A 16507-nucleotide genomic window follows, 5' to 3' on the forward strand; every position below is an offset into this window, starting at 1 on the left:
ATCATTTGAAAATACTAACACTTTCCGCTCCTGTTGTCATTAACTGCGATACAAAAATAAAAGTAAATATTAATTTAATTTTAGTTTAAAATAATCAGCAGCTGACATGCATTCTTGCATAAACAGGGGCAGATGTTTGAATTTGAAACACAAAAGGAAAAAGACTGAAAATGCAGAACTAAAATAAATTTGTTCTTAAATATGGGACATAAAATTCATAATAAAATAATTAAACTAAATAAATAACGAAATAGGTAAACTAAAAGGTTTGTATTATGTTACATACTTTTAGCATTCAACAAAATTTTTCTTTCAGGAACGTCATTTAGGGGGGTCGGTGGGGTCAATTTCTTCCCTCCCTGGCTTTAGAAAATTAATGCTTAACTATAAAAGTTTGTGTGGTTTTTATTATTTTCAGACAAAATTTGCATTCAGTATACATACTTTGCTAGCCATCCCGAGGGAAGAGTCAAAATGATGGGCCAGTTTTAATTTTAATCAAGAAATAAAAACGAATATTGTTTTATTGCTTTGATGATTTTTTACCTCCTTCTTCTAAAATTTTTGTCATGGAACAAAAAGGAAAAAATCAATGCATGGTAAACACAACATTTTTACTCAATCCTCACCATACAACAAAAATATTCATCTGGAAATTGTTCATGAAATTGAGAGTGGGGGGGGGGGGAGCAACTCCTCGATATTGATGATATATCAGATTAGAAAATACCCATTAAAAAGAAAAAAAAATACAGTACATATTTGCTTGTGGCTGTAACCCCTCCCTCCCCCACCCAAATTTTAAAAATGTGAAGAAATAAAAACGGAATCTCGCACTTAAATTGATTTCTGATTTTTCTCCAAATATCGGGAATGTTTTGCCCATTTAGGTTTTGCGGTTTTTTTTTTTTTTTGCAAATACACTCTTTGCAAGGAAAGAAAATGAAATTTTATAAACTATTTTTTCATGTTTCCTGTTTAGAATGAACAATAATCATATTCATGTACGAAAAAGGTTAGTTTCTGTGATTATTTTTGAAGTGTTCTGTTTTTGCGAATTTTTGTTACATGTCGCTTTTATTTTGTAATAACATCAAGAAAATATGTACAGTGTACAAGTTTTGTCGTTTTTTGCTTCCTTACGTTCCTTTTAAGGTTTTACATTGCCTTTCTGTTTAAATAGAGCTCCATTTCTCTTGTAATCATCTATACAAAAAATTGGTGAATGGGAAATTCTGCTTTTCCCGCACTTTTTGAACAGTCGGCCGTTTACTTTAATTAAAGCTTCTAAATGACGGGTAAGTAATATATAATTGCATCAGAATGTGCCGCTATCCATTTCTTTATTGTTTCGTTAAAACAGTGGGACTGAAGTCGGGGCGATAAAAAGAAAAGTCGATCATAAACGCAGCAACGGTAAAAAAGTCACTCACGAAAATTTAACTTTTAAACCCGCAGACGCCGCGGCGTTCCTTCCAGAAATTACTGTAGTCAGTCAATGAAAAGTTCAGGATCCGCTTGTTTCTTTTGCTTTTCAAAATTGAAACATGCAGAAAATTATTGGTGCGGCATTGTAAAAATAAGAATCAATGCACAATTAGAAGTGCTATACTAAAGAAAGAAAAAGTAGGAAAAAAAAGGAAAAAGTAGGAAAATAAGGAGAGAGCTCTAAAAAATAGGAAAAAGTAGGAAAAATAGGAACTCTTCAGAGTCTGTATAATGGTTAAGGAATGCTTTAGAGCAGTTTGAGGGGTGTTTATAAGTGCTAAAAAGTATTTGGTATGCTTTAAAAAATTTGTATGCATATATTTTTCCACAACACGAAATTTCAACTTACGCCAGGAGTCTTGGAATGCATCCCTCGCGTAAGTTGGAACTCGACTGTACCACAAGAGAAGTAGTAAACTATTGCCATGACCCATGCTGCATTCCCGAGTTCGAGCTCAGTTCGTCTCGGTGAAAAAAAAACTGCCCTATCCATTAGAATTCGATCACTTGTGACTGTTCCTGGCAGACATTTTGGCAGTTAGAGACTGTTCTGGCAGAAGTTTGCTCTGTATTGAAATAAGATGCATTCAGATGGTAATTAATGGATTGGGGCGACTCCAGGGTCGTGCAGTCTGGGCAGCCCCACTGGGCCCCGACGCTAGAGTGGATTCCGCACTGACTTACAGTAAATATCTTGGAATAAGAAATCTACAGTTTTTTAAAAAACAAAAACTGAAAGTTTGTTACAAGTTTAGAACAACTTGGTAAAACGATTATAGACTGGAAAATGCTTTAAATAAATTTATTTATACGAAAGTCCTTGAAAATAATTAAATTAGTCTTTGAGTGTTCAGTAAAACCTGTAAAGTTGACCACTTTTGTAAGTTGACCACCTGCCTATGTTGACTGCTTTTGTCGGGAATGGAATTGGACCTATCTTATATAATGAAGGAAAACCTCTGTAACTTGAAAACCTCTCTTATCTTGACCACTAATGTACACCAAATTTAATTTGGAATATTGTAAAAAACCCTTTGTAAGCTGACCACTTGATTTATTTTTTTAAACAAGCAAATTAATTTATTTTATTATTTTTTAAAGCTTTCCAAGAATAATTTTGATGCTTTAGACCAGCATTTTACCAACTTAATAAAACAGTAGATAAAGCTTATGCTGCTCTTTATGCTCCGAACTTGTTTTTCTTTTGTTGTCTATTTGAAATTGCCTTTGTACTCTCTGTTCAATGAAAACAGAAAACAGGTGTCTGTAAAAAAAGTACAAAGTATTTTCTTCCAGTTGCAATATTTTAGGCAACACTGGAATTGTGCTAAAAAGAAAAGTTACTTATTCCTGGCGCAAAGGATTAAGAGATAGGACATTTTCATTTTCAACTGTCTTTATGAACTAGGAGAGTCCAGCTTGTTGCTCTTTGTAAAAGTTTTACATAAAATGGCTTCAAAAAGAAAGTTAGTTGAACTTGAGATTGATAATAAGTTTGAAATATTAAAATTAATTGAAAAGGTAGAAAGTCAGAGAAAATTAGTTGACACGAATTTTCTAAAACTAGTGTCTAATTTAGTAAAAAACGAGGGAAAAAAAACAAAAATATTTGAATAACATTTTTAATTATTGTTTCAAAGTAATGTTAAACAATAAAAGTGAGTTGAACAGAAAGAGTAAACACCAATTATTCCAGAAATGAATACATGGTCCATGGTGCAAGAAATGACAATTACCACCCTTTTTAAGTTGACCATCAAAGTACTGCACCGCAAGTGGTCAACTTACACAGGTTTCACTGTACTTGAAAAGTGTTTCAATTTTATTTCTTATCTAGTGTATAAACTTTAAATTGCTTGAATGTCAAGGATTTACTCTCTCGTTACCTATTTTGCAAATCTCCACACCATTTCTTTCAAGAGTTTTATTTATTTTTTACTAGTTATTTTGTTTGTCATTTGGTTAAGGGGGATGATCAAAAATTAACTCTACCAAAGGCCGATGTGAGCAAGTGAAGATACATTGTTCATTCTTGTCTCTCGATCAGTGTCGACGATTTGCCGAACCAAAAAAAAAAATTATTTTCCATTTTCTTAATTTGCAAAAAAAAGTGTGAAACTTGTAAAAAGTTATGGTTTGCCTATTTTTTATTTATATTTTTCTAGTTCGAATTATGCTGGATAAGGCCTCAAAACGCAGGATTTTATATCTCTTTTTCAAAAATTTTTCACGGGGGAGAAACCCCCGCCCCCCCCCTCAAAATGAGTACGCTATATCGCATTTAAGATCGTCCTCTTCTCACATCCTCTCCTGATACTCCTCTCCCTCCAAGTTCAATCGTACAAAAAGTGTGCATGTATGTGGGGGATTGTATCGAGGAAAAAATTCTTTGTTAATCTTAATTAGGTATTATTAAGATTAAATTATTATAAGTACAGATTTGTTTTATTTATAAATTGATAAGGGGGGGGGGCAATAATAATAGGATCTACGTTTTGAAAACATTTTTAATGACTGGACTTATATCTGCATTTCCTCTAACGCTTTTCACTCCTTTAGGGCTTGCAATCTCAATAAAAGATCACCGCAAAAAAAAAAAAAAAAAAATTCTGCCTCATGATTGTCAATGTTGATTAGTCTATGATATACTCAGGACAAAACGCCAAAGGCTAAGATTTTAACAAACTAATTTTTGAACTTCTTGCATTTATATGGTATTTGTACAAACAGTTCTTCATTTCAGTTGAAATTTTTTTGCATATACTTGAAAACAGTAGAGCTGTTTGGGGCCGCCCAGCCCATCAGTTTAAATTTTTCCAGGAGTTGAGGACAAAATGTGTATACTCAATGCAAATTTTATGGGGAAACAACGAAAACGACACCCACTTATATGTAAAAGCATTAATTTTTCAATACCTGGGGGAAGGGGGGAGGCAATAGACCTCTTTAAATGATCGACGAGGGCCGCCAATTGTCAACACCCCCCCCCCCCCCAGATATTTTAGCTAGTGACGGCCCTGATGATGCTAATTAAAAAAATCATAATTTTTGAAACATTCCTTTCTAACAGAATTAATAGTATACATATAATGATTTTTTGCTTTTGATATATGCTGAAAAAGTATTTTACATATGAAGCAGTGAGAAGCAAAAGGATGCAAGAGGACATTTTCAAGTTTTCAGTAAACGCATTTAAAGATTAGCTCCTAGATAGGCTTTCATTGAATGTTTTTTCTAAATCATGCTGTATTGCAGCAACTACCAGGGCTACTAGTACCATCTCTTGCCCGAAGACAGAGGAGAGGTTCGCCTACCACGTGTACTGGTTATCTCATTTTTTTAAAATTTTGCCACTTACATCCCTTTGCTTCTCACTGCCTCAAATAAAAATTTCCTTTTTATGATTTTCTCAGCTTCAACTTGAGTTTTCACAGTTTAAACCAGGTTTTGGCGCTTATCACATCAAAAACCAGTTTTTCACATTAAAAGGCAACCCTGTTTGCTCCAGGTTGGGTTATTGACATCAAAAATCTGCTTCTGACAAAAAAAGTCAAAAACTCAAAAACATGATGAAAATGACAAAAACCTATCAAAAACTCTTTATTGATCAAATAGTTTTGATTGACATTTTTTATAAGCAAATAAGATTTCCTCATGTTGGAAAATTATTTAACCATAATACACATCATATCAATCACGTTAATCAAAAATAAAATTATGAAATGCCTCAACAACTGGTTTTAGAAAACCAGTATAGCTCATATATTTGAGCAGGGGTGTCCGTCTGGGGAGGGGGGGGGGCATGGCACAGCCATTGAAATTTTTACAGAATGTTTTGAGGAGCATATTTGGGGCGGGGAAAGGGCTTTTGCTTTTGGGGAGGGTCTTTGTGATATTTTATTTAGGAGGGGGGCACATAGGCGTGCACAGGGCTTTAAAAATGGAGGTACCACCATACCAGGAGGTTTAAATTACGCTTGGAAAGGCTCTCATACTAGCTTGCTTAAGGAAAATTTTCAAATATTGTAAGTAAAAAAGTATTTTTCAAGTGTATGAGGTAAGAAATTAATGAACCAAAAAATGTAAAATTTTAGCCACTTTTGTATTAACTTTCATTTTCAAGTGCTAATGGGGGTACCAAGGTACCTCTGGTGAGGCCTGTGCGCACGCCTATGGGGGGGGGGGGCGTCCTTACTTTTAGGGAGTGGGCACCCCTGATTTCAGCATCAACTGAGAGGATATTTTCCAGTTTTGGATTGATCCTTTCCAAACTTAGAAATAAACTTGGTATAGACAAACATTCAAAACTGGTATTTTGCTACCACGTGCCTTGAGGAAGAAAAAAAGATTTGGAACAAAATATGACATGTAAATGTAAAGAAAAGCTGTCTATTTTTCTTGAAATGTACTGCAATTTATTATACTGTTTAGAAAATAATAGCTCTTTCCCACTTATTTCTTTTATGCCACATACAATCAACTTGTTGAATCAAAATAATGTCTTTTTTTTTTTTTTTTTTTTTTAATAACACATCATTCTAAAAATCTGAAACAGTGAACAATTACTTTTTGAATTGAACAAATACAACAATTTATAAAACTAAGAATCATCTTAAGGCAATTTTGTCATCAATATTACAGGTTTCGACTAGTTTCGGACAGAAATTTAGACTTTTGACAATTATGCCAAAAAGAAGTTCTAGACAAGACGGTAAAAACTGGACAAAACTTGCCAACCATGGCTTGCTCCCCCTAAATCTGGAAAACCAAAAATTCAAGTAAAAATATCTAATGAAATTTTTTCTGGCAGGCAAAATAAGCTCCTATTATTTTGCAACCAGCACCAATAACAGACATACCTTCTTTAGAGGAGAGTTCTGCCAACACCTGTCCTGGTTCACATCCATCACATGTTTCAGATCCTGGGTGAATATGAAGTAGGAGCCGGCAGGATCCTAGGCACAAATGGTCCCCATGCTTTACAGCACAGAATTCACTCTCTGTTTTCGGCTTAAATAGAGATCACAAAACACAATTTAAATCTGCAGAAATAAGGGGAATTAAGAAGAAATTAACTATAAGCAGAAATTAACTATTAAAAAATTGAAGTTTTCAAGTTAAGTAGCACTTATAAAAATATTTTACACTGTAGAATTTGTTTTTTTAATCCAAGAAGAGAACAAACTTATTTTACAAGTATATTTTAAAGTAGGATGCAATCTTTTAGACCTTTGAGAAAAAAGTTGTACATATTTATAGTGTTATGATTTATGACTAAATTAGATTACATTTCCAATAAAACTTGGAAATGTAGGGATAGTGTGATGGTGATGATGATGATTATAAAATTGTAGAATGAGCATTCCAAAGCTGTTAGCAGGCCCGGCTCTAGGGATAGGCGACCTAGGCGGCCACCTAGGGCAACAGATTTTAGGGGTGGCAAATTTCAAAATTGAAATTTTTTTTAAATTTTAATATTTGTTTCAGTGCCATGAGATAAAGGTCAAGATTCACGGTCGCCATTCGCCATGTGGCGACCTAGCTTGAAAAAGTGACGACCTAATAAAACATCCTTAGTCACCATCACCCCCCCCCCCCCCTGAGAAATGCACATCATTTTTCAAATGCTATATTGATTTGATATTTTCATCCCGAAAACTCAACTACAAAATGCAGCCCTTATTTCTGCAGATTTAAATTGTGTTTTGTGATCTCAATCTCAAATTTTAGGTGATGGCTCAACTAAGATGTTTGTAACAATTGCTACTTGTTTAGAGATTCTAAACCCGTCCTGCCATTGTTTTAAAAAATGGTAGGTTATTTTTTTAATTTTAAATTACAAATGAGGGAAAAGGATTACTTTTAATGTACCAGTCTATCCAGAGTATTCGATGTCGGAAAACAATGTTAAAGCTGGGATATAAGTCAGGGTTTTATTTCTTTGTTTATTACCGATTTGTATTTGAATAGCTTACTTTTGAAAGAGCAATGAAGGGGGGAAGCCGCATTTGTCAACCTCTCTCGGACGACAAAACTACTAGAGCCGGCCCAAGCTGTTAGATATTTCCACTCAAAGTCTTGAGAGAAGACAGTCCTGAAACAGACTAGTATGTTGTGGCCATCACAAAACTTTCTTCTATATCTTTCTTATAATTCTGATCCCTCCCTATGCTTGAATAGGAAGCAATATTCCCAACAAAAACAGAATTACATTTGTCAAAACTTGACGACCATCCGAATTTCCAATTTATCTCAAAAACAAAGCAAAGAATGAAAATTGAAAATCATTTCAAAAGCCTTGCTTAAAATAATTAAACATTTATTGGTTAACAAACATAAGATGACAACAGTTTAAAAATTTAAATCATCGTGTTTTTTTGGTCATTTTTCTACAATTAAAATCATGGACGACAGTTTATTACGATTTATTGTTGAATTATAAAGCTATTTTTATTCAGACAAAAGAAAAAAAAAATCAGCCCCAAAATTGGTTCCAAAATTGAACCAACGCCTGTTTACATATGGATTCATATTTTTTTCAAATTTTATCCAGAATGTAGCATTACTTCTTGAGATATAGCACTCACAATGAAAAAAAAGAACGTTTGATTGTGACACCCTCTTTTCAGCTATTGACGCCAAAATAAAATCAGCTCTTATACCCTCTAAGGGCTATTTGTTGATAAATTTTTGTTCGATTCCGTTCATTATTTCTTGAGATACAGCAGTCACAATTTACGACAAAAAATGTTCTATAGCTCAACTCCCATTAGAGCTATCGACACCAAAGTTGAATCAGCACCTGTACCTGTTAGGGGCAACACATGGACCAAATTTTGTTTGATTCCGCCAGTTGCTTCCTGGGGAATAGCAGGCATGCATAACTCAAGAAACGTCCCATTGCTCCACCCCCCCTTGGAGGAATTTGCGCCAAAAATCAATGGGCACAAGTTCACATAGGAGCACATATGTGTACCAAATTTCATTAGATTTCATGCGGTAGTTTTTGCTGTAGAGCGGCCACAAAAAACTGGTCACACACATACGTGACATACACACACACAGACATTTTTCAACTAGTATGTTGTGGCCATCACGAAACTTTCTTCTATATTTTTCTTTTTTTTTCTGATCCCTCCCCATGCTTGACAAGGAAGCAATATTCCCAACAAAAACAAAATTACACATGCGAAAACTTGACGACCATCCCAATGTCTGAATTATTGCAAGAACAAAGCAAAGAGCGAAAATTGAAAGTTATTTTAAAAGCCTTGCTTGAATTAATTACAAATATTTTATTTCTTAACAAACATAAGATGGCAACAGTTAAAAATTTTAAATCATTGAGATAATATTTCCTATCATTTCCATACAATTAAAACCACGAGAAATACGCAGACGACAATCTATTACGATTTATCTTTCTTATTGTTGCATTAATAAAACTATTTTTATTCGCAAAAAAAAAAAAAAAAAATCAACACCTCTTGGAGCGATTGGAGTCAAAATTGAACCAAAGCCTGTTTACGTATGGATTCACATATATTCCAAATTTCAACCAGAACGTAGCATTACTTCTTGAGATAGGGCACTCACAATGGAAAAAAAAAAGAACGGGCGATTACGCTACCCCCCTTTTTAGCTGTTGACACCAAAATAAAAGCAGCTCTTATACCCACTAAGCAGGGGTAGAAGTGACTGACTTGTCACACATAGGACATTTTCCGCAAAAAATATAGGACAAATATAGGACACATTATATGAATAATTTTGCTATGAAAAAAGAAATAATACGTATCATATATTATTTTATTTATTCTTATCAATGATTTTGTTTTTAAAAAAACCTCAAATAAAATTATTCCTTACACCTGAAATGACTTTGATGTAGTTGAAAGAATAAGTTTTGAAAAAAAAAAAACAGTGTACTTTATAGACGAAAAAATTAAACAGAATTTGAACAAAGAAAATTTTAATATTTTCTTCCTCACTCATGACCCAAGTACTAATTCCACTGTTCTTTGATTTTATGTCTAAACTGAACCCTTTAACACTTGTATTAAGAACAAACAGAGCTTGAGAAGGATCCTCTTGACGTTTATCAGAGTCTTCTTTATGCTTGAATGTTTTAGCATGCTGCCTCAATTGCGAAAATCCACTATTGCTTATAGGCACTGAATAGTTGCAAAAATGGCAAAAAAGCGGTAAAATCATCTTTTCCTTTAGTGCAAAAAGCACCAAAATTTGTAAAATTAATGTCCTCTTGGTTCAACAACAACAAAAAACGGGAATATAGGAAATATAGGACATTTTTCAAAAATATAGGAAATACAGGACGATTTTTATGCTTTTCTTGAAAATATAGGAAATATAGGATATATAAGACTACTTCGACCCCTGCACTAAGGGCTACTTGTCAAAAATTTTTTGTTTGATTCCGTTCGTTATTTCTTGAGATACAGCAGTCACAATTGACGACAAAAAACGTTCTATAACTCAACCCCCGTTTGAGCTATTGACACCAAAATTGAATCAACACCTGCTCCTGTTAGGGGCAACATATGGACCAAATTTTGTTTGATTCCGTCAGTTACTTCCTGAGGAATAGCAAGCACGCGTAACTCAAAAAACTTCCCATTGCTCCACTCCCCTTGGAGGAATTCACGCCAAAACCCAATGGGCACAAGTTCACATAGGGGCACATATGTGTACCAAATTTCGTTCAATTTCATGCGGTAGTTTTTGCTGTAGAGCGGCCACAAAAAACTGGTCACACACAGACGTGACACACATACACACACACAGACAGACAGACATTTTCCAAAAATAGTCGAAATGGACTCAGCACACCTCAAAATGTTCGAATCCGTCAAAATTCGAAATTCGAAAATTTGCACGAATCCAATACTTTCTTCTATATAATAGATATAGAAGAAAGTAAAAATGGTCGAAATGGACTCAGCACACCTCAAAACGTTTGCATCCGTCAAAATTCGAAATTCAAAAATTAGCATGAATCCAATACTTTCTTGATATAGAAGAAAGTAAAAAGCAGGAGACAACAGAAGAGAAATGAAAGGAACTGAAGTCCAAAAGAGTATTTTGTACCCTCATCTTGTTTTCAACCAACTTACCTCATAACGGTTTTTAAAAAATAAAGAAATGAATGTAGGCAAGGAAAAAATTTTAATGCCAGCAAAAAAAAAAAAAAAAAAAATTCTTTTAAAATAAAAATATTTCAAAAAAAAAAAAGTAAAAAGATATATATATATATATATATATATATATATATATATATATATATATATATATAGCTTCAATGGGGTTTATGAAGTGTAAAAAAATGTTTGTTGCCTGTTGTTGCCTGATGAATAGCTTTTATATTATAGCAAAAGTCCAATTTGAACAAGAAAGATTATTAGTATTCAAATTTTTCAGTGGGGACTGAACATACAAAAATAGCCTTTCCATAAAGGAAATTATCATGGAATGTATTTCCCTTTGAAAATCAGACGATAATCTTCTGCAATGGACTCCCCATAGGCCAGAACAAAACTCAAGATCATCAGAACACACAGAAACCAGATTGTTGGAAATTTAATGGTAGAGATAGCACCAACTGATTTACAAAACCATTTCTGAATGCGGTAAAATTGAATTCTTAAAGGAGTACGCAAACTTACTAAAGATAATTTTGAAAAAATTTATTGAACTAAAAACATAACTATTTTTATGCAAAAATCAAAAGCATGCCTTCCCAGCATTTCTCACAAAATGCACTGATGTGAAACTACACGCAAGAAGTACAGACACAAAAGTGAACAATCTCTTCAGCCAGCTCACACAACTTAACAGCCATTGCTAAGTATTCATGCAAACTAAATACCGTTTTCATCATTGATTAAGAGAGAAAACAGTTTCTGCACTTTAACATAAATGATAAATGTCAAAAAAATTCAATTCCAATAAATTTATTTACACCACGATAGGAGACATATGAAATAAAATTATACATCTTATTTCTAACTCAGATGAGCAATTTCAAGTGTTTCCTTTGAAGTGCACACCAGAAAGCAGACTTGATCGACACTGAATGCCTTTAAATGACTTTCATGTTATTTCAGAAGAACCCTTGTGGAGAAAATATGGAGGAAATGTGTAGGAGGGAATTCACTTCAAACGCATATTCACACACTATCACAGCCATAAGGAACATGTTAAAAAATCTCCACACAAATAGTTCACCATCACGTTTCAATTTTCTGATTTAAATAATTTTTTACCGGAAAAGTCATCCGAGTAAAAGGCTTTTCTCAGAGGACTTTTCATCCAAAAGCTCACATTTCTTTGCATTGAAAAAGGGATTCCCTTGTAACACTAAAACACATGTCAGCAGAAATTTGCAATTTTTGTGCATTAAACCGTTTGTAATTCATTCATTTAATCTTCAAGCACAAAGGTATTTATTTGTTTCATAAGCGATGTAACAATTTTTAAGGCTCTTACCTGAGAAAGTCTTTTGTCATTAATGAATGTTCCATTCTGACTCCCCAAGTCTTTGATGATGTATTTTTTTAACTCATCATTATATTTAATTTCAGCATGCATCTGCAATTTTGAACAAAGCAAAAATACATAACACACAGTTATACAATTAATAAATAATTTTAAAATCATATGCACAAACATTTTGTAAATGTGTACATGTAGGTAACTGCTTATCATTTCATAAGTTTGGAGCTTACAGAAATAAGTACATGAAATGTATCTTATTGTAAATTATTTGAAACAAGTTAATGTTTAAACATACATTAATTGAGTCTCTTTTTTTTAATGCTTTAGTAGTTTTCAGAAATTTTCTACTATGATTTAAAAAATTGCATCTTATAATTTTTATTTATTTTTTTTCAATAGCCTAGATAGGGGCGATACAGTCAGCCTTGCTTAAACGAATATCAAAGGTTCCAACATGCCTTATTCGATTATGCGGGGAATACAAGAAACGTATTTTTGAAGTATTTTGCTGGTATTATATTCATTATTACTATGATAAATAGTAAATTATTATATATTACTTAAATATTGACATGAATTTCACCAAAATTAAAATATTTAATGTTTTATGTAAATGATAAAAAAATTACATGTGCTACATAATGTGAAAGCGTAAAAAATTTATATTTACTCAGTTTTATTTTTCCTTAAATTTTTCTTCCTCAATTTCATCAACATTTTGATTTATTCTCCAATCCTGAGTTTAGAAATCCCAAATTCTTAAGCAATTGCCTGTGGTTTTTTCTTATATTTAATTGCTTCTAAAACTTTTAAATGAACACATAAGATTACGTCCTTCTTTTTTACATTCATTTTAACACACAATCAGTCCAAAGCAGAGCTGAAAATTAACAAAACCAATTTCGGAAAAAGCCCTTTTGTATTTTCCAGCTACAGAACCTCTTCACACGTTAAACTAAGTCCAACAATGTCATTGGCAAATTCCTCTTCCAGGAACAAAAACTAAAAAGCCCTGGGAACCACTTTTCTATACAAAAAGCAGCCTGTTGGTCCTCGCTAAAAGGACCAACGGATGTGGAATGGTAAGTTCGGGAGAAATGAAGCAATGGAAACTGAATTTCAATTTAAATAACATTTTATTCAAAACATATGTATAAGTGTAAATAGGAAAAACAAACATTCAACATTTATAAAATCAAATCCCCATAAACAAATTAAATATTTCCCTCCAACATATATCACATTATTCATTTTCTCTAAATTTCAGTTCTAAAACGTCCTCAATAAACAACCCTAAACAGCATGCCACATTTCCAAGAAAAAACTATTGGAAAAACTTCATACCCTTGTAAGTCCACACACAAGCACTTGGCACACAAAACATGAAGGCCACATCCATCAATAGGATGAACTTTTGAGTTGAAAAAAAACCACACGTCCACTCGTGGACGACAGACCATCCTCTGTCAATGGTCACTGCATTCCAGGCACATCCATACCACAGTAGAGAACTCCTCACCATATGCAGTACAGGAAATTATTTACCTGGTTTCTATGCCAAACAGGAGAACATTCAGTAGTAGAGGACACACAGTCTATTAGAGGTCACCTCACCCTAATAGGGGACACGCAGTCGAAGAGATGCCTCACCCTACACTGAACCCATACGGTCCGACCAGCTCGGAACCTAGGATGAGCAGCTTCGGCTCCCCAGGTCCTGTTAAGGCTGCTCTTCAGTGAGGGAAAACATTGAAGTTAGGGTGTAAATGACTTTCTTCCTTGAATGACGGGAATGAACCTGAATCAAGTGATTGACACTTCAACGGCCAATGGAGTGGACGGTAATCGATGTAAGGCAGGAACACCTGACCTGTCACAGCTGTCATTGTTCTGGAGGGAAAGGAACCCCTAAATGACCTCCGTCGTGAAGAGCAATCAAGGAAATTAGCTGGTGGCCAAAACCCCACTTGAGCAGTACCGACACGAAGGTTGAACAGAACAGAAAATAAAGTCAGTATCAAAGGGTCTGCGGTAATTTTTGAAACAAAGTTCTTTTTTTGGATATGCGTTCCCAGATTTTATATTCATGAAAAATTGATGAATGAAATGAAAATTTATCATAAATTGAACAGGAAAAACGATTGTCTTATTTTTTTTTAAACGATGTTCTCAATTACCAGGTCCAAATCTTATTTCGTTCATAAAGCTAATTCGTTTCTTGTATGAAGTTTAATTAAAGAATGAAATTTTTTGCATTAGGATATGATTGTATAAAAAAAAAGGAAAACGTAAGAGGTATAAGCTTAGTGTAAAACTATAATGTAGTCCCGGAAAAAAAGGGTGAGGGGTGAGGGGGGATTACATATCGGTAATCGGATATTTACAGTCAAGAGGTGGAACGATGATTATTGGGAGGACGGAAGAAATGGCGTAATCAGAAAACAATTTCTGATTAGGATATGGTTACATTTCAAAGACGGGGGGGGGGGGGGGGGGGGGGGGATCCCGCTATTTTTAGAATATGTATATATATATATATATATATGTGTGTGTGTGTGTGGTCGAAAAAGGAATACTTCTGCAATTCGATGGAGGATATGCAATGCTGAACTGACATTTTTGTTAATTAATCAAATAATATTTTAGATATTTATATATATTTTTCTGGTGATTCATCATGCACAGGGCTGCATTTGTTTACTATCAATAAACAAATCATCCCACAAAAACATAGATAATCAGCATGGTGACTAGAGCAGCATACACAAGACTAAATGATTAATATACTTCTTAAAATTGAAATTCTTTTTCAATAATAATAATAATAATAATAATAATAATATTAATAATAATAATATTTTACGCATCAGATGAAAAGTGCAACAGGCTATAATAATAAGTAGTTGGTAAGTCTTTTATTGAAGTGTATTTCGAAGCACGCAGTTATATGATGTTTGAGAATATTTGAAAATACATTTCGTGGGTGGAATTACACGAGCAACAGGGAATTACTTGCAATAATGTACTTAAATTAAAAATACAAGCTGCAGTTTACTTGCAGTACACTTGGAACAATGCACTTCGACTTATTCAAATGCAAAATGTTAGGAGGAACAGAATAACTTTTTAAAACTTTTTTTTATTTTTTTTTCTTCTCAGGTCTTTTTTTTCTAATGGTTTTCAATTTTTGGTTACATTAGTTATGCATTGCTTTCTGCGATTCAAAATTGTAATAATAACAATAACAATAATCAGAAATGCTTTCCTTTCAGCGGATACTATGGTGAGAAAAGCAACGGCTAAAAGCACAATTTTCAGAAAATTCATTCATGCTCGCATTTCGAAATTAAATGAAACCTTTTTATTACCACACAATGTTGACAGCTTCGTGCAAACGAAGTCCTAAACTTGATAGCTGCACTCAATCAAGCTTTCATTGATGCAAATTATTGCAATCAATCAATCGTAACAATTACGTGGAATATTCCCTACTTACGTCAATTGTTTGCTCGTAAGAACGTGAACGATGTCTTACAAACGTAATTTATATTCAGAAAAAAATATCAGAATTGAAAATATAATCCGACATTTGCAAATCACACACATTAGTATACTATCCTTTAAATTTAAAAAATATTTCAATTTAATTTTTCTCTTTTTGTATAAAAGTATTCATGAAGCAGAATTTATAAATTGTTGAGTGTACTAACATTTATTGCTCTAATTTTTCTTTTTTTGATCTCTTCTCGACGTCCCGGGGAAATTTTAAACTGTTAGCAAACTTAGGGTAACTCAAATAACTCTAGAACGTGGAAGAGAAATCTGTCAGGCCCAATAAAAACTTTTTGAATGATGTAAAAGACAGAAACACATGTATCTATCTCTATTGATAAAGATGTTCTTAGTAACCCTGAAACAAGTGTAATTTAATTTGTACGTTTGTACAATAAAATAGTGTAATTTCTATGTTAATAAATGTTAACATTTAAAATCAACAAAAGTTGAGAGATATGGGCAAAGTTGTGAGACTAATACCAATCATTCGCCCTCGAATACCTTATTATTGCTTGACCAAGACCAAATATATTCTTTTTTTGAGCGACCACAGTTGGTTATTGTTTTCACTTGTCCATAGTCGATGTTCTTTCGACTTGATTTTTCTATGCTTTTAATGCAAACTTGTCTGTTCCACGTGTCCTCGCGAGCATGCCCCTCCTCCTGGGCGGTGAAGTTCATGTCCCCCGCTAACGACTTTACTTATTCCAGATCCTCTCGATTTTACACAATACTTTTCAGACAAAAACAGCATTCAGTCAACAACGTCCAGCATCCAGCCCTTGGAATTAATTTGAATGTAGACGTCTTGTATTCAAATCATGACTTTTACAAATATAATTCGGATAGGAACCATTTATAGAAATAAGAAACCCAACGAGTAGGGTTCTACCACAATTCGTGATTGTGAAAAACATAATTTAAATTCAAGACGTCAAAATTCAAATGA

General features: G+C 33.5%; 1 protein-coding gene across 1 annotated transcript in view; it reads right to left on the reverse strand.

Moving 5' to 3' along the window:
* Positions 1-16507, reverse strand: part of LOC129224054 (angiogenic factor with G patch and FHA domains 1-like) — a 101594-nt gene that overhangs the window by 54522 nt on the left and 30565 nt on the right. The window contains exons 11-12 of the mRNA XM_054858454.1: positions 11995-12096; positions 6348-6498 (exon numbers count right to left, since the gene is read on the reverse strand). Coding sequence (XP_054714429.1) covers positions 6348-6498; positions 11995-12096 — 253 coding nt within the window. The remainder of the gene's footprint in view (positions 1-6347; positions 6499-11994; positions 12097-16507) is intronic.

The sequence above is a fragment of the Uloborus diversus genome, chromosome 6, assembly GCF_026930045.1.
Source record: "Uloborus diversus isolate 005 chromosome 6, Udiv.v.3.1, whole genome shotgun sequence".
NCBI lineage: Eukaryota > Metazoa > Arthropoda > Arachnida > Araneae > Uloboridae > Uloborus > Uloborus diversus.